Raw genomic sequence first — 18,844 nt, forward strand, 5'->3', positions numbered from 1 at the left:
GAAGGAAGGAAGGAAGGAAGGAAGGAAGGAAGGAAGGAAGGAAGGAAGGAAGGAAGGAATCAATCTTGACTGGCTTCCAGCTTGCCTTCTCTTTAGTGATTGTGCCATGTAAGATTCCCCTTCTTGCATGAGGCCCTGAGAGCAGCTGAAGTTGCCTTCTGCTTCTTCTTCCTCCTCTTCCTCTTCCTCCTCCTCCTCCTTTTTTTAATGAAAATTCTTACCTTCCCTCTTAGAATCAATACTGTGTTTTGACTCTAAGGCAGAAGAGTGGTAAGGGCTAGGCAATGGGGGTTAAATGACTTGCCCAGGGTCCCACAGCTAGGAAGTGTCTGAGGTCAGATTTGAACTCAGGACCTCCCATCTCTGGGTCTGGCTCTCAATCCACTGAACCACCCAGCTGACCCCTAGAGATTTCTTAAACTCCTTAATGGGGACTGAATTTGTGGTTTTCTCTTGTTGGGGGGAGGCATGTGGGGCTGTGAATGACTTAGTTTCCTGGGAGGTCCATAGAGATGGGGGTGATAAAGAGGAAGGAGTACCAGCTGTGAGCCCTTAGAGGCTGGGTAGAGAGGTGGTTTGGCCTCTGGGGTGGAGACCAGTTATCACTGGGGTGTGACACTGAGCCATCTGTTTCAGTAGAAACAACAACAAAGCTGACTTCCTGTCTTCCTGGAGGTGAGGTGGAGAAGAGGATCCTTTTGTGATGTGCTTAGCCCTTGTTTGGGGAGAGTAGGATGTGGGGATATCAGAACCTTATGCCATTCCTTAGTCATCTGTAGGGCCTGCCTTGTTCAGTATCTCCTGGACTTTATCTGCTTTCTGGAGGTTCTGGGGTGTGTCTGTGTCTCTGTTTGTCCTTGTGTCAATGGAAGACCATGGGCAGAAGGACCAAGAGCAGAGAATTACATTTGACCTTATTTAGGTGAGAGACTACTTGGATGTTGTTCAGTCACTTTTTCAGTCATGTCTGACTCTTTGTGATCCCATTTGGGGTTTTCTTGGCAAAGATATTGGAGTGGTTTGCTATATCTTTCTCCAACTCACTTGACAGATGAGGAAACTGAGGCAAACAGTGTGAAATGAATGACTTGCCCAGGGTTACACAGGTAGTCTGAGGTCAGATTTGAACTCAGGAAGAGAGTCTTCCTGACTCCAGGCCCGATGTTCTGTGCATTATGGTGCCATATCACTGTAGAGAGACTACATCAGGTCCCATTTATCCAGAATATTGCCATTTCCCTCCTAGTTCCGTCCATACTCTGAAGTCTAGCTGGGCGAAGAAATTTAATTTTTTTTTTCAACTTTGGGGATGATTCCTTTTGTGGGCAAACTAGGCAGCCTAGTAATGTGAATGAGGTCTGGGTTTGAATTCCATCTCAGACATCTCAGATCCTGGGCAAATCACTTAATCTCTCTAAGCCTCAGTTCTTTGTTTTTCATTTATAGAATGGTTCTCAAAATAGAGTCTCCCTCTCAGGGCTATTCTAAGGAAAATAAGATAAGAAAATATAGTATTTTGTAAACCTTATTAAAATGTCAGTTATGTGATGGTAGGAAGAATGTCCATCTTGGACAGGGCTCTGACCTCTGCTCTTCTCTCTTTCATAGGCGATCAGCATAAGCAAAGCCATCAACACCCAGGAAGCTCCAGTGAAGGAAAAGCATGCTCGCCGTATCCTTCTCAAAAGTGTCTGCTCTGGATTCCTTTGGGGAAGGGGGTTTGGAGTGGGGGGAAAGGGAGAGAATGTCACCAGGATTCCTCCTTCCATGGCTCAGGAGTAAGATATTGTTCTAGGGTTGAAGTCAAGGGATGAATGAAAACTCACCCCAAAGGACATCCATTCTGTCAGGAATCTGATGAGGTTTTTAATTTATTGAGGCTTGGGGCCAGATCAGGCATTGGTTTACCTGCTTTCCATTAAACCCAGCCATCAATGGATTCTAGGCTTGGATCCAGCAGAAACCCAAGAAGTCATTTTGTCCACCCATGTCATTTAAAAAAAAAAATATTTGAACTCAAGTCCAGGCCTGGTTCTCTACTGGGCAAGCCACCTAGCTGCCCCTCATCCCTGTCATTTTACAGAAGGGAAAAGGGATTCAGCCTCAGAATGTTAAACTTTCCTGAAGTCACACAGCTAATAACCATTACAGGGAGCATTTGAACCCAGGTCCTCTGACCTAGCCTCTTTTTTCCTGTGCCAAGTTCTTTCCCTATCTCCTTTGGACTTTTCTTTCTGACTCAGCTCTGGGTATGCGAGGCGAGTTGTAGACTCATCTTTCCACTAAACTTACTTCCACCCTTGGCTTGGGGAGTTTATTGGAGTCCAGGTTTTTTTTTTAAACCCATGCCTTCTTACAAACCAGCTACTAGTGGCAACGTTGAGTCTTTTTTTTAAACCCTTACTTTATATCTTAAAGTCGATACTAAGTACCTATAAGTGCCTTGGGCTGAGTAACTGGGGTTAGATAATTTGTCCAGGGTCACACAGTTAGGGGGTGTTGGAGGCCAGATTTGAACCCAGGACCTTCCCATCTTTAGGCCTGACACTAACCATTGTGATGCCCAGCTGCCCCTGGATTCCATGATTTAGAGCTCTAAAAGACCTCTAATTCACTAACACCCATAATGCCCTCTTGTTGAAAGAAAAATGTGCTACAGTGGGGAAATGTTTGCCTATTGGACCTGGGTTCCAGGCCCACTTCTAGCACTTACTAGCTGTGTGACCTTGGGCAAGTCACTTAATCAACAAATCCTTATAAAATGCTTTTATGTTCCAGACATTATGCCAGGAACTGGGGACACAAATGTAAAAAACAAAACCATTCTCACCCTCAAGGAACTTCCAACAGGGGAGATAACAAATGCCTAAATATATAAGTATATAAAAAATAATATACAGAAAATAAATACAAAGAGAAGGAAATAAGCATTTATTATGCACCTACTCTGTGCCAGACACTCGGCTAAGTGTCTCATTTGATTCTTACAACCATCCTGGGAGAATAATGTTATTTTTCAGATGAGAAATTGAGGAAAACAGAGGTTGAGCTGCTGCCCTCTCTGGCTGTTGGTTTCTTCTTTATAACAAGAGATTTTCTAGATTTTAGTCCCTTTCCCCCACTGGACAAATAGGACTGGGCTTCCAGGCTTTGCTGGAAATTCCCAGAAACCCTATTGTTTAACCCCATAAAATTAAAAAAAAAGAAGGTTAATTAAGTCCCTGCTGGGTGCACCCCCTTCCGGTTCCTCCTGGACCTTGACCGCTGTGAAGGCATCATTCTGGGCACCCACCACGAGAAGGGGGCCTTCACCTTTTGGTCCTATGCAATCGGCCTGCCCCTTCCCAGCAGCTCCATCCTCAGCTGGAAGTTCTGCCACGTTCTGCACAAAGTCCTTCGAGACGGACACCCCAACGTGAGTAGAGTGCCAGCTGGCTTCTTCCTGCCCCGTCGGGCCTCGGGGTTATAGAGGGCCTTCCTCGCCCTCCCCCAGGACCCTTCTCCGGTCTCTGGCCCGGGAAAGCGTGCCCTGCTGGCCTCTCGGACAGGGATGGCCATTGTCAGCGGCAGCCCTGGACGCCGGGCTTGGGAAGGAGCCCAGAGGGGGCCCTTGGCTCTTCGCTGCCGGGATTCATGGTCTCCCATCCCTCCTCCCTCCTCCCCTCTGTTCTAGGTTCTCCATGACTGCCAAAGGTACCGGAGCAACATTCGGGAGATCGGAGATCTGTGGGTAAGTGTTGAGAACCAGGCTTGCTCCTTCCTCGCCCCCTTCCTTTCGGCTCTCCACAGGCTTTTGAGGTGGCCACTCATTGCCTCGGGGTGACTTTCTGTTCCCAGAGAGGCCGCGTGGGGTTATGGATGGAGCCCTGGATTTGGGGTCAGGAAGACTTGAGGCCTACCCCTTCCTGGCTGTGGGTAACCCTGGGCAAGAATCATCTCTCTGTCCCTCAGTTTTCCTCATCTGTGAAATGGGAATAATAAAAACCTGACCGACCTGATGTTCAGATAAAATGGAGCCTTGGGCAAACCATGAGACACTGTGGAGGGCCGATTAGGAGAGAGGGAGTGAGGAAACCCGAGTTCAAATTCTCTCCAGCCCATGACTCTGAGAAGGCCAAAGAGCCTGTATGAAGTTTCATCTGCCAAATAACGGGAAAGTAATTGGCTTTGAAGTGCCCTCAAATCCCCAAAATTTGGGGGTTCTTTTCCCCCCCTTAATCCAAACCAAATTCCTCCATATAGGGTCATAGTTTTAGATTTTTTTTTTTCAATATTGTGTATTGGCTCCAAGGCAGAAGAGTGGTAAAGGCTAGGCAATGGGGGTTAAGTGACTTGCCCAGGGTCACACAGCTGGGAAGTGTCTGAGGCCGGATTTGAACCTAGGACCTCCCGTCTCTAGGCCTGGTTCTCAATCCACTGAGCCACCCAGCTGCTTCCTATAGTTTTAGATTTTTAAACAGGCCTGAGAGACCACCGTGGTTCAATCATTTCAGTTGTGTCTGCCTCTTTGTGACCCCATTTGGGGGTTTCTTGGCCGACATCCCGGAGTGGAATTCTGTCTTCTTCTGCAGCTCATTTTACAGATGAGAAACGGAGGCCAGCAGGGTGAAGTGACTTGCCCAGGGTCACGCAGCTAGGAAGTGTCGGAGGCCAGATTTGAACCCAGGAACAGGAGTTTTCCAGACTCCAGGCCTAGTGCTCTATCCACTGTGCCAGCTAGAGGTCATAAGAGGACAAAAGTGAAATAGTCCCAGCTCTCCAGGAGCTCAGATTCTGTCAGGGAGACCCTTAACTCTCAGAGCCCTCACTCCCCGGGGCCATCTTTTTAAGACTCAAAGTTTGGGGGAGCTGGGTGGCACAGAAGATAGAGGGCCAGGCCCAAAGACAGGAAAGGCCTGGGTTCCTAACGATGTGACCCAAGCCCTGCTGCCTTGGAATTGCTAATTAGTATCCATTTTCAGATATAAAGTAAGGGTTAAAAAAAAAAAGATTCAACGTTGCAGGTTTGTAATAATAATAATATTAATATTAGCAATATTTATGTCTATAAATAGTATCTCATTTGAGCCTCATGAAAACCCTGGGAAGTGAGTACTCTTATTTTACAAATGAGGAAACTGAGGCAGACAGGTTAAATGACTTGCCCAGGGTCACTCAGCTCATAAATGTCTGCAACTGGATTCTGACCCAGCGCTTTATCCACTGTGCCAAAACCTCCAACAAGGCAGTTGATTCAAACATCAACCGAGTCTGTCAGTCAGTAGGTACAATGGGGGGGGGGGGGCTATTTTCTGCTGAAATCAACTACTATCTTTTTTTGGGGGGCCCCTTTTGGTCTTTCATTCCTTGATGGGGAGGAACCAGCCCCCAGATCCAAAGCAGATTCCCACAAAGTCCCTTCTTAGCCCAGGGAAGAACACTCCTCCTGCATTGATGAAGCGGTCTTTTTCTTAACCCAGCTGGCATGGTGCAAAGAGCCCTGGCCTGTAGTCTGAGGACCTGAGTGCGAATCACCCCCTCTGATGCTTACAGTCTCTTTGGCCTTACTTTTAGTCCCCATTTTCTCCTCCAAAATGGGAGGGCTGGAAAAGACAGCCTCCTTCTAGATCTGGGTTCCTGTACGTGTGGTGGCTCCGCCTGGGATGGGATTATGGAACAGCTGAATAGTGAATTGTGGTTCCAGCTGGGAGGGTCCCCCCTGGGGCTGGTGGAATGTAATAACCTAGGCATGGGTGTGCCTTTCTTGAATGCCCTTTAGAGTTTGTAAGAGAACAAACAAGCCCTGCTGAGGGCCCCAGGGTTGGGGGGGGGGGGAGCCTCCCAGGAATCTTGGGGTTTGGGATGTGAACCCCTTGGCTTGGAGCACCCACGGGACCCGGGGTGTCAGGAATCAGCCCAGATATGTCTGCCCACCAGCATTCTTAATAAGGCGTCCCACTCGGAGCTGGCCCGTCTCCCAGAGACCGGCACTCCTCCCACGTGTTTCTGGGCCGAGTGATGACGGGCAGCTAAAGGAGAGGCGGCCCTCCTTGGGAGAGAGCAAACAGCCTTACAGGGGCCTTCTGTTCCCAAGAGGAGGGAAGCGTGTCGTCCAGGCCTGGGGCAGGCTCCGGGAGCACAGAGTGGCAGAGCACGGGTGGAGGGCAGGAAGGGCCTTAGAACAGGGAATGCCAGCTGGGAGAGAACCTAGAACAGCTGGGAGGGGGCTTAGAACATGGCTTGATGTCAGAGCCGGGGGGAAGCGCTTGCCACTCATAAGTGGTAAACCCTTGAAGATTAATGAGCATGCCTAGGAGCATTGATATTGCCTGTATTTGAAATGCAAGTGAACACACTTTAAAATTCCCTCTAAAGTGCCCCATTATAGTCCTATAGGTTCCTTGTTTTTATAGGAAGTTTTTTCCCCACAACCCCTTTAGAGAGGATGCATTGTTTCGTATATTATTGCAAACCTCTTGGATGTCTGGATGGATAGAAAACAGCTGGATTCGCCCTTCTGCTTCCACATTCTCTCTGGTGTCATATGTTTGTGATTTGGGTCGAAGTTAACGTAGAAAATTGGGCCTCGCACAGATGAGGAGTTGGAAAAGGAAGGGGTGATTCCTTGTATTATGGCAAAAGGAGTTTTGGCCTCGAGGTCCCATGGAAAGGGGCCTGGGGACTCCCAGGGTATCACAGACTGCACTTCGAAAATGGCTTGATCTAGTCCAATCCCCTTGTTTTACAGATGAGTCAACTGAGGCAGGGAACGAGGAAAGAGTTCCTTCCCTCTTTAACACCCCGCCTCAGTATCCATCCGTGCTCTGTTTGAACACTTTCAGTGAGGGTGGCCCCCCCCAGACCTCTGGAGGTAACAGCCCGGGCTACCTTGGACAGCTCAGATTGTGAGGGAACTTGTGTGTTCTTCAGAGCGAGCCCTCCATCCCTGGTCAGCTCTGAGTCACAAGCCGTTGGCCCATCTGGCAGATACCAGAGGAACAGAGGAATAACTGCCAGTCGTTTGACTGCATTCATTTCCCCATCTCTGACTCAGTAGCTGAATTTGTAAATTGGCCTTTTAAGGCATGATGTCATCTTCTGTCTCCTGAAGTTCTTGTCCAGATCCAGTCCCAGGCTAACTCGTTCTGGTCCCTGGGACTTCTTTTCTTGTTTTTGTTTTAATGTACTTGTTTGTCTAGGTGGCGTGACTTTGTAGAGTCAGCCTTAAAACCAGGCCCTTCTGGATTTGAGTCCTGCCTCTAACACATGATAATTATGTGATCCTGGCCAAGTCTCAGCACTTCGGTGGCTGTCTCCCAGGCCTGGAATGTTCTCCCTCCTCTCTGCTTCCTGGCTTCCTTCAAGGCCCAGCTCAAACCCCTTCTGTAAGAAGCCTCTCCAAGGTCTCCTTAATGCTAGTGCTGCCTTCCCTCCGACATGGCCTCCAGTTTACCCTGGGCTTAGCTTCTCTGGGCATAGTCACTTGCATGTCGAGTCCCCCTCTGGGCTGTGAACTCCGTAGAGCTGGAGTTTTGGTTTTTTGTATGGAGCTTTAGTAGTTGTTGTTGGTTTTTTTGCCTCTCTTTATATTCTCAATGTTAGCACAGGGCCTGGCACATAGTAGACTTGTGGACTGAATGGCTTCAGATAGCTCTGAGCCTGAGCTACAAGCAAAGTTCTGACTGGTAGAAGGAGATTCCTTATTGGGGGTTCCCTAAACCAGTGAAATCATAGGCCCAGTCTATTTCTCTTTTCTTCTTCCTTTCCTCCCTCTCTTCCTTACTTTCCATCTTCCTTCCTTCCTCCCTCTTCTTCTCACCCTCTGTCCCTCCCTCCTTCCCTCTTATTCCTCCCTCCTTTCCCTTCTCCTTCCCTTCCTTCCCTTCTTCTCTTCCTTCTTTCCTTCCTTGTTTCCCTTCCTTCCTTCTTCCCTCTTTCCTTCCTCTTTCCTTCCCTCCTTCCTTCCTTCTCTCCTTCCTCTTTCTTTCCCTCCTTCCTTCCTTCTTCCCTCCTTCCTTCATTCTTTCCTTCCTTTCCTTCTTTCCTTCCTTCTTCCCTCCCTCCCTCTTTCCTTTCCCCCTCCTCTCCCTTCCTTACTTCCCTCCCTCTCCCTCCTTCCATGTATACTCTCCCCCTTCCTCTTTCTATCTGCATATATGTGTATATATACATTAAATATACATATATATTATATGTGTTGTGTTTGCATGTATTTATGTGTTAAATGTGTATATATTATTTTTACATCATTGCCCAAATGACTCCCTACACTCTCTCTCTCTCTCTCTCTCTCTCTGCCCAGAGAGCCCTCCCTTGTAACCTTGTAAGCAGGAAGTCTAGCTAGATAAGACAAAGGAAGTCAACCATTGGCCAGGCAAATCTGAAAATGGATGCCTCATTCCATCCCCTTCTTCCACCACCTTTCTGGGAAGAGGAGAGGGACTCAATTCACTCTTATCCCCAGAAGTTGCTGTTAGCACCTGCAGAGACTGGGCTCTGTTGGGGCTGTTTTCTTGTACCTTCATGGGATCATTGAATGAATTACTTCTCCCAGCTTCAGTTAATCCATGTCCTCCCAGGTTCCTCTGACCTCCTCGTATCTGCTAGAAGTTCTCCCAGCCCTGTATTGTTCTGCCATTTGTCCAGCTCTGTGTGCCTTTTCTCTTGGCAGGGCCACCTACATGACCGCTATGGACACCTTGTGACTATTTATACCAAACTTCTGCTGACTAAGATCTCCTTCCATCTCAAGGTAATTGGGCTTTATAGAATCCTGGAGCCCAGAGGGAGAGGGCCTGGCAGGGTCTTCTTGGTCTACGTTTAGGAGCTCCAAGATAAGAGAAGGGGGCAGAGGTCCTGGCAGTGCCTCCTTTGTCTAATTTCAGGGGCCCCCAGATAAGAGCAGGGGGCAGAGGTCTTGATGGGGTCTCCTCCCCCTCCCTCTAATTTCAGGGGCTCCCAGATAAGAGCAGAGGGCAGAGGTCTTGATGGGGTCTCCTCCCTCTAATTTCAGGGGCTCACAGATAAGAGCAGAGGGCAGAGGTCTTGATGGGGTCTCCTCCCTCTAATTTCAGGGGCTCACAGATAAGAGCAGAGGGCAGAGGTCTTGATGGGGTCTCCCTCACTGTAATTTTAGAGACTCTTAGATAAGAATATGGGGGGGAGCAGAGTCTCCCTTGGCCTAATTTCAGGGGTTGGGGGTGGTTCAAGGGATAGCCTTCCAACAGGCTTCATCTTCAGCCCCTTTGTGCTCCGCACACCCACACCCTCAGTTAGATGTCAACAAAGGGATGTGAATGTAGACAGATGTTTTGGCGTGCTCTCCCAATCAAGGCGACATGCTGGTACTGGTTGGGGAAAAGTAATTGAACCCATTCCCCAGCATTCAGACAGGTTCAGGGGCTGGGAAGGAAACAAGCCTTTATTAGGGCCTACTGTGTGCTGGGTACCATGCTGGGAGCTTATGATCTTGGTTGATATATATATATATATACATATGTATTATATCATACTATATATAAAATAAATAATATAAATTATACTATATGATAATATATAATAAATTATATAAAATCCCCATGTTAGAATTGAAGAAACTGAGTCTGAGAGAACTGAAATGTCTTGCCCAGAATCAGTTAATGTGTCTGTGGTCACATTCAAACCCAGATCTTCCTGACTCCACTTGGAGTAGAGATAGTGCTGGACGTAAGAATCAGGAAAGCCTAGGATCGAATCCCTCCCCATACTGTGTATCCTTGGCAAATTACTTGTCTCAGTTTCCCCGTCTGTGAGGCCCCTTCCAGCTCTACATCCACAGTACTGTCATCTTGTTCTATTTGATTCTAAGTTGTCTGAGAAGAATTCTCTTATTTTTTCCCCCTTTGTTTTCTCTAGTTTTCTCTAGCCTCACAAGGAGCTTTGTATAATAGCCAGGTTTGGGGGGTTGTTTTTTGTTGTTGTTGTTTTTTTGCTTCTCAAGCCTTTAAATTATTTTCTATTGGTAAATTTGTTTCAACACGTCCTGAAAGTCCCCATTATACTTCTAATCAGTGCCCCCCTCCCCATTAGCATGCCTGATAAGTGGAATAAAACAACCTTAGGCTGATAAGTACATGAAGCCAAAGTTGTAACCAGGGTGAGACAGCCGGGGCTTTTCCCATGGTGCTGAAATGTATAGGGCATGAATAGCACTTGCCCAGAAATGACTGAGTTTAGCAGCCAGTTAACAAGAATGATTAGTCATGCCCCTCCCCTCCCTTCTCAGCCTTACCAGAGGAGGTCCTCCCAGCCACCATCCTGGCTGGCCCCCCAATAGCCACATGCTAGGGTCCCAGGATCTATGTCTGTCCCTCTCCTAAGCCCCTACCCCAGTGGAATTTGTCTTCTAATGTAGTAGTGCCAATCGCATGTCAGGCACTGTGCTAAAGGCTTTAAAAGGCGAAAGATTTATACGATCTGAAGAGAAACCAGAGTATGCTAAAGGCTTTAAAAATTAGCATTTCATCTCCTGCGCACAACAGTCCTAGGAAGAAGGTACTAGCATGATCATCTCCATTTTATTTTTTATTATTTTTTAAACAATTTTTTTGTTTTTTTCATTTTATTTAGTCAATTTAGAACATTATTCCTTATTTACAAGAATCATATTCCTTTCCTCCCTCCCCTCTCCCCATTCCTTCCCGTAGCTGACGCACAATTCCACTGGGTACCACATGTGTCCTTCATCAGAACTTATTTCCATGTTGTTGATGGATGTTCATTTAGAGTCTACATCCCCAGTCATATCCCCATCCACCCGTGTGATCAAGCAGTTGTTTTTCTTCTGTGTTTCCGCTCCCACAGTTCTTCCTCTGGATGTGGATAGTATCTTTCTCATAAGTCCCTCAGAATTGTCCTGGGTCATTGCATTGTTGCTAGTAGAGAAGTCCATTACATTCTATTGTGCCACAGTGTATCAGTCTCTGTGTACAATGTTCTCCTGGTTCTGCTCCTTTCACTCTGCATCACTTCCTGGAGGTCTTTCCAGTTCACATGGAATCCCTCCAGGTCATTATTGCTTTCAGCACAATAGTATTCCATCACCAACATATACCATAATTTGTTCAGCCATTCCCCAATTAAGGGGCATCCCCTCATTTTCCAATTTTTTGCCAACACAGAGCGCAGCTATGAATATTTTTATATGTCTTTCCCCTTATTATCTCGTTGGGGTATAAACCCATCAGTGATATGGCTGGAGGTACAGCTAGATTTGAACTCAGGTTTACCTGATGCCAGGCCCAGGGCTCTATCTGCTGAGCCACCTAACTGCCCCAAATACAGAATAAATAAGATATCTACAAAGTAATGAAACATGAGGTCTTTGGAAGGGGGAGCACTTGCAGGGAAAGCTTCATGTTGAAGGTGGTGCAGAAGAGATGGAAGGATGTTGTTTTGTTTGGCAGGATGGGGGGAGATGTTAATGACTGGGGAAATCAGAACCTCCCATCGAAGGTAGTATTTGAGCGGAGCTTTGGAAGGGAGTCTAAGAAGTGAAGGTGAAGAGGGAGAGCCGTACACATGTGGGGCCCATCCTGTGCAAATTCGGGAAGGTGGGAGATGGATGGGCTGATCCAGGCAAGAGATGTTCAAGAATTATGAAGGAGGGGGCAGTCCCTACTGGGCTCATCCTGCCTCAGGAAATGTTTGTTGGATTGAATTTATTGTAGTTATTTTAAGAGCCTGCACTTGGCCCAGGAAGAAATTCCAGGTGTGATTTAGAATCTGGATGTCCTTCCTGGCGTCTCATCTGACCCTCCTGGTTAGCGTGCACTTCCTTCCCAACCTCGATTGGCTGTGGGAGCCAATAAGCCAATACAGTGGTTTCTCCTGCTGGAGCTGCCCAAGAGGCAGATGAGATTTGGGATGAAGCCAGGTCTCCTTCCCAATGATGTAGGCTGGAAGAGTGGCTGGGAGGTTTCTGAGTCACAGCCTGATCTCTCTCTCTCTCTCTCTCTCTCTCTCTCCCCCCCCCCTCTCCCCCCCTCTCTCTCTCCCTCTTCTCCCTTTCCTTTCCTTCTATTTCTCTTCTTTCCTCCTCCTTTCTCCCTCTCTCCCTCTCTTTTCCTTCCTCTCTTCTCTTTCTTTTTCTTTCTCTCCCTCCCTACTTCCTTTCTCCTTCCCTCTCTCTCCCTCCTACTATTACTCTCCTTCCCTCCCTCTCTCTCTCTCCTCTCCTCTTACTCTCCTTCCTTCCCTCTCTCCTTTCCTCCTTTCCTTTCTCCCTCTCTCTCCCTTCCTCCCTTTCCTTTTCCTTTCTTTCCTTCCCTCCCACCTCCTCTCTCTCCCTCTCCCTCCCCTGTCTTTTTCTCTCTCCCTCCCCCTTCCTTTCTCTGACAGCATCCACAATTCCCCCCAGGCCTGGAGGTGACCGATGAGGTGCTAGAAAAGGCAGCTGGAACAGATGTCAACAACATGTGAGTGTGCTAAGGGTTCTGGGATTTGGCCACCAAGGGGGAGGTTGAAGGCCTGGGGTAGGGCAGGGATGGGGGAACTTCTATGGGAGCACAGCTTCTGAGACAGAAGGAAGTGATGGATGATGAGCTCATCAGTCATCCAGACGTATTTATGGGCCCACTCATTCATCTTCCCAAATGGACGGCTTCCCCCAGGTTCTCCCCTGGTTGTTGTCACAGGGAACTTCAGAGCTTCCCTCTAAGCCATTCCTATAGACCTCTTCAGTCTCTCTTGACACACGTGGCTAATGGTGCCAAGAGAATTGAACCCACTACTGTGGTCAGTTCTTTGGCTTCAGACTAGATTGCACTAAGCCCCAAAAAGGAGAATGATGCTAGACTTGGAGTCAGGAGGAGCTCTTTTATTATTCTGCCTGGCCTGCTTCCTAACTGTGTGACTGTGGGCAAGTCACACCCTTGCTCTGCCTCAGTTTTCTTATCTGTAAAGTGGGGATAAACCATCACACCTACCTTCAAGGTTGGTATGAGGACCAAATGAGATCCTATTTATAAACCCTTTGGAACCATAAAACGATGGTGATGATGATGACTGGGGCTCTTCTTTGGGGCTAAAACTGGCCATTTTTCAGGAAGCATGGCAGGTTTCTACCATAAGTGTGTTTCCTAAGTGTGATGCAGCCTAGCTTGGTACAAAGAGCCCCATATTTGGAATCATGGGTTCTGACTAATGACCTCAGCTCAGCCACGTGGTCCCCATATAATTTTTGGACAAATCAATTAACCTTCAGGGGGCAGCTGGGTAGCTTAGTGGATTGAGAGCCAGGCCTAGAGATGGGAGGTCCTGGGTTCAAATCTGGCCTCAGACACTTCCCAGCTGTGTGACCCTGGGCAAGTCACTTGACCCCCATTGCCTAGCCCTTACCACTCTTCTGCCTTGGAGCCAATACACAGTATTGACTCCAAGACGGAAAGTAAGGGTTTTTAAAAAAAATTTTTTTTTTTAAATTAACCTTCAGTTTCCTCCTCTGCAAAATGACAGAATTGGGCCAGATGACCCCAAGGTCCCTTCCCGTCCTCCATCTTGCACCCCCAGCCCCCCATAGACTATGCCACCCAGCCTGTCCTCCCCCCAGCCCGTTCTCGTCTCTCTCTTGGCCTTTAGCTTCCAGCTCACCGTGGAGATGTTTGATTATATGGACTGTGAGCTGAAACTCTCAGAATCAGGTGAGTTGTCATCATCTCCCCCACCCCACCCCCCAGGAGAGGAAGGCGATCTGGGCTTTGGGTGGAATTTCCCAGACTGCCAGAGTTGGACTTGAGTAGGAGCAGGAGAGAAGGAAAGAGGGCAGGTTGCCAGCCCTGTGAGCTTCGTCCTGCAGCCAGGGAGGATCTGAGGCCCAGGGAAAGGAGGGCAGATTCCCACCGAGGTGCCTCCCTGGGCAACATTTCTCCAAGTGGCAACCACTGTGCTGCTCTGCTCTCCCTCCCAGACTCAGACAGAGACATGCAGGTTACTCCTCCAGGCCTCCAGCCAAGCAGACAAGCTGTGGAACTTCCGTGCTGGTGACTTGGAGAAAGGAAGGCCAGGGGTGAATGCCTCCATTTTCCTCATCTGTAGAATGGGGATAATAATAGCCCCTACCACAGAGGGTGGCAAGATAAAGTAGCTAAATCCTGCCTCATACACTTCCTTAGCTGTGTGACTCTGCCTTTGTTTCCTCATCTATAAAATGGGGATAATAATAGCATCTACCTCTTAGGGTTATTCTGAGAACCAAACGAGAGAACCTTTGTAAAGGGCTTTGTAAATCTTAAAACGCTATCCCAATGAGAGAATGCATATATATATATATATATATTTTAATATCTTATTCAGCTCCTCCAACAACTATATTTGTACCTGTTTCTTCCATCCCATAAAGACAGAGAGACAGAGATGGAGAGAACGACAGAGCTAGAGAGGGCAAGGGGCCTGGGGGCTGGCTCATTCCCTTCCTCTGTCCCTAGCGGGAGGCACCCTTCCTGACCAGGCTCAGACTTTCCCGGGCCGAGAGGTAGCTGCAGCCCTGGCAGGAAGCCCCCATAGTTTCACCGGCCTGCCCGGAAAGAGTAATTGTGTTTTGTTGTTTGTTTATTTTTGGTGGCCTCCTCAAAGCCGTTTTGGATGATTCCGTTTTGTTTTAAAAAGGAGGGCAGGGGGGGAGAAAAAGAAAATGATCTTTGTCTCCAATGAATAATGTTTGGAAATGACCAAATAAAATATTGTTAAAAAAAAAAAGGAGGGAAGGGGCCGAGGTGGGCCGGGGGATGGAGAGCGCAGTTTGTGGGAGCTGTCTGGTTGGCTGACCCCTAGGCCTTGGAGCAGAATCCCCAGAGGTCTTGTTCCACCTGTCCCTGGCTGGGAATTCTACTCTGTAATATACCCGATAAGCCATCTTCCGTCCGGCCTCTGCTTGATGACCTCCCATGAAGGGAGCCCACAACGTCCCAAGTCAGCCACTAGGAATACGCAGACTGTGGGCAACTTGGTCCTCATCGACCCCAGATCTCCAGCACTTGGCGCAGAGCCTGGCACGTAGTAATCAATATTTATTGACCACTTGCGGCCCTCCCGACCTTTGCTCCCAGCTCTGTCCTCTCCAGCCTGGCAAAGTTAGGCTCATCCTCCTCTGGGTTCCCGAGGGTGGCCCAAGCGGCCTGGTAGACACGGGCAGAATCACAGGTCAACCCTCTGAGGCTGCCTGGTTCAGCCGATCCCCGGCCGATGGTCTGTGGAAAGAATGCTCGATCTGGAGTCGCTATTCTGGTTCTCGAATGTCTCTGAGGAAGGCTGACCCGGGGACCGAAGCGTCCGTCTGCCCCTCTTTAACATCTTGCAGACAGCCTGGAAGCCAGGACCCCCAAACCCTGAGGCACACACTGGGCTTGGAGTTAGAAAGACCTGGCTTCATGGATTACCTGTGTGGCTTTGAATGAGACACTAAACTTCCTGAGCCTCAGTTTCCTCCTCTGTAAAATGAGAGATTTGATGAGATCCCCACCAGCTTGAGACCCCACATCCTGTGACAGATGAGTCACTTCATTTCCCTGAGCCTCAGTTTCCTCCTCTGTAAAATGAGGACTTTGATGAGATCCCCACCAGCTTGAGATCCCACATCCTGTGACAGATGAGTCACTTCATTTCCCTGAGCCTCAGTTTCCTCCTCTGTAAAATGAGAGATTTGATGAGATCCCACATCCTGTGACAGATGAGTCACTTCATTTCCCTGAGCCTCAGTTTCCTCCTCTGTAAAATGAGAGATTTGATGAGATCCCCACCAGCTTGAGATCCCACATCCTGTGACAGATGAGTCACTTCATTTCCCTGAGCCTCAGTTTCCTCCTCTGTAAAATGAGAGATTTGATGAGATCCCCACCAGCTTGAGATCCCACATCCTGTGACAGATGAGTCACTTGGTTTCCCTGAGCTTCAGTTTCCTCCTGTAAAATTCGGGCATTAGACTCTAGGAGGTCCCTACCAGCTCTAGGGACAGAATCTGGGGAGCCCTCCAACCAGTCCCTGCCTCCTCTTACTAAGGCTTTCTCCCGTCAGTGTTCCGACAGCTCAACACCGCCATTGCCGTGTCTCAGATGGCATCGGGCCAGTGCCGCCTGGCCCCGCTCATCCAAGTGATCCAGGACTGCAGCCACCTCTACCATTACACGGTCAAGCTCATGTTCAAACTGCACTCCTGTGAGTCCTTCCCTTCTGTCTGTCCCTCAGCCTTCCTGCCTCCTCTCTGCCCCTCCATGAAAGCAGCGGCTCTCGGGACATGGTTCAAGGCCCAATGAGAGCCTTTCCGTTCAGCCAGATCCCAGGGAGCTCCTGCTGGCCTCACTTGTGGATTTTCCACTTTGTAGATGATCTGGGGGGCAACTAGCTGACTCAGTGGATGGAGAGCCATGCCTGGGAAAGGGAGATCCTGGGTTCAAATATATATGGCCCTAGATATTTCTAGCTGTGTGACCTTGGACAAGTCACTAACTCCCATTGCCCTGCCCTTACTGCTCTTCTGCCTTGGAATTAATACTTAGTATCCATGCTAAGATGGAAGGTAGGGGTTTAAAAAAAAAAAGATGATTTGGGGCCACCTTATTATTTTAACCCTTTGAGGGCCTGAGGTTTCTCTTCCTGCTCCTCACAAACTAACCACAAAGCCATCAGCGGGAACTCACAAATTGCAGACTCATTTTAAAGGCTTGGTTTTAATATTATTAACAACTTTATTAATATTCATGAATGAATGACTCAACCATAATAATAAAGCCAAGCATTTATTCTTTCTTAATTAATTAATATGGTTTTCTAAATTTGCATAATGCCTTCCAAAGACAACTAGGAATCAGCTACCATTTTTATTCCTCCTGCATCCCCACCATCTCCCGTCATCCCCAACGAGTAATAAGTATTTCCTGGAGGAACGAGTGAATAATTGAAAAACTGGCTGACAGGTTGACATCTGTCCAACAGACATTCATTCCCTGAACGCCTCCTGGGTGGGAGGCCGCAAAACAGAATTCTGGGCTCCGAATCAGGGCAGATCCAGCTTTGAATCCTGCCTCTGAACAGAGTTGCTGTGTGGTCCAAGGCAGGTCACTTCCCTTTGCTGGAACCTGTGCTTTTATCTGTAAAAGGGGCACCAGGTACCTGGACTCCCTGCCTCCAAGGAGATGGCCTCTCGAAGCACTTTGCAAGCTTTAAAGCCCTGCAGTTGTTATTATTGTTGTTGCTGTTGTTATTGATGACCCGCCTGCCTGGCCAACAGGTTGAGGGATTTTTTTTTCCAGGTGACGACCAAGTTATTGCTCTTTTCCAGGTCCGCATGTGGTCACTGAGTGTAGAGACAAACTTGGATAAAGGCCCTGGGCCTCCGAGAGGCCCAATCCTAAAGGGATTGTCATTATTCCCTATTATTGTTATTATATAAAATATTATTCTACAGAGATGGAGAGGGGCAGGGTGGGGAGGGAGATGTGGGGGGCCAGGTGGATTCCTGTTGGGGTCTCCCATCCTCTCTGCCCTCATGGGCTCCCTAGAAAGTGACATGAAGCCTTTGGAATCTAAAGCAAATTTGACAAGTAGTGAGTGGTAAGTCAGCAAAGCTTCACAGCTGGATGGATGGACTGTTTCAGACAGGAAGACCTGGGTTCAAATCCCACTGCTGATGGGATCAGTCAACATCTCAGCCTCAGAGTCTAGATCTAGAAAATGGGGATAATGAATACTCTATCATATGTAGCATGACTTAATAATAGAGAGCCAGCCTTGGAGTCAGAAGACCTGGGTTCAGGTCCTGGCACATATTCCTCTCCCCTCTCCAGAGGACCAATTCCTATAACAGAAGGAGTGAAAAGCAGTTTAGCACATACTAGGGCAGCCAGGCCCTAGATGCTAGTAGATGCTGAGCCTAAAGTCAGGAAGACTCTTCTTCATGAGTTCAAAACCAGCCTCAGACACTTACTAGCTGTGTGATCCTGGACAAGTCACTACTCTTTTTACCGAAATTTCCTCATTTGTAAAATGAGCCAGAGAAGGAAATGGCAAATCAGCTATGTGTCCCTGGGTAAATAACTTCACCTTGTTGGCCTCAGTTTCCTCATCTATAAAATGATATGGAGAAGGAAATGGCAGACTAGCTGTGTGACTCTGGGCAAGTTGCTTTACCCTGTTTGCCTCAGTTTCCTCATTTGTAAAATGAGCTGGAAAAGGAAATGGCAAACACTCCTGTGTCTTTATCAAGAAAACCCCAAATGGGGTCAGGAAGAGTCAAAACAACAACAAATGGCACTTATTGACTCTGTGATCCCTTCTCAGCCTCAGCTTAATTATCTGTAAAATGGATATTGTATTACCTGGAATTCCTTAAAGTCAGCATTCCTGATTTTTAGGAAATTCCTGTGTCTGGCATCTCTACTTACTGGGCACATGACCGCAGGCTAGTCTGTTTCTTTATCTATTAGAGCATCACTTTCCTGATCTATAAAATGGGGGAGGTAATCTAAAGAAGATAACATTCGTGAAACCTTGCTGTGTTTTGTGAATGACTATAAAGCATTCTTCTTGCCCCCCAGGTCTGCCTGCTGACACACTACAGGGTCACAGGGATCGTTTCCATGAGCAGTTTCACAGGTAACAGGAGGCAGGCCCAGAGACAACAGCAGTGGCCTATGGCACCTTCCTGAGAAAAGTGGCCTGAATTGCCCTCTTTGGAGCCTGACCCGACTCCTTGTCACAGGGGTTCTGGGAAGGGGGAGACACTGGGATGAGAGAGGTCAGCCCTTGTACAAAAGACCTGCTTGGTGTTCCTCGCACTTAGCCGTCCTTGCCTTTGGAACACCCTCCTCCCTCCTCACTATCATCTCATAGAACC

The 18,844-nt window shown here is 48.0% G+C and overlaps 1 protein-coding gene across 2 annotated transcripts in view; it reads left to right on the forward strand.

Moving 5' to 3' along the window:
- Positions 1 to 18,844, forward strand: part of HIP1R (huntingtin interacting protein 1 related) — a 67,909-nt gene that overhangs the window by 26,720 nt on the left and 22,345 nt on the right. The window contains exons 2-9 of one of the 2 annotated variants that reach the window (XM_056821836.1): positions 1,609 to 1,672; positions 3,273 to 3,415; positions 3,674 to 3,730; positions 8,651 to 8,731; positions 12,358 to 12,434; positions 13,597 to 13,658; positions 16,027 to 16,167; positions 18,546 to 18,603. In XM_056821836.1, the coding sequence (XP_056677814.1) occupies positions 1,609 to 1,672; positions 3,273 to 3,415; positions 3,674 to 3,730; positions 8,651 to 8,731; positions 12,358 to 12,434; positions 13,597 to 13,658; positions 16,027 to 16,167; positions 18,546 to 18,603 (683 nt within the window). Of the gene's footprint in view, positions 1 to 1,608; positions 1,673 to 3,272; positions 3,416 to 3,673; positions 3,731 to 7,198; positions 7,365 to 8,650; positions 8,732 to 12,357; positions 12,435 to 13,596; positions 13,659 to 16,026; positions 16,168 to 18,545; positions 18,604 to 18,844 lie in introns of those variants that run through there. The other variant, XM_056821837.1, reaches the window with a different exon arrangement.

The sequence above is a fragment of the Monodelphis domestica genome, chromosome 3 (assembly GCF_027887165.1).
Source record: "Monodelphis domestica isolate mMonDom1 chromosome 3, mMonDom1.pri, whole genome shotgun sequence".
Taxonomy (NCBI): domain Eukaryota; kingdom Metazoa; phylum Chordata; class Mammalia; order Didelphimorphia; family Didelphidae; genus Monodelphis; species Monodelphis domestica.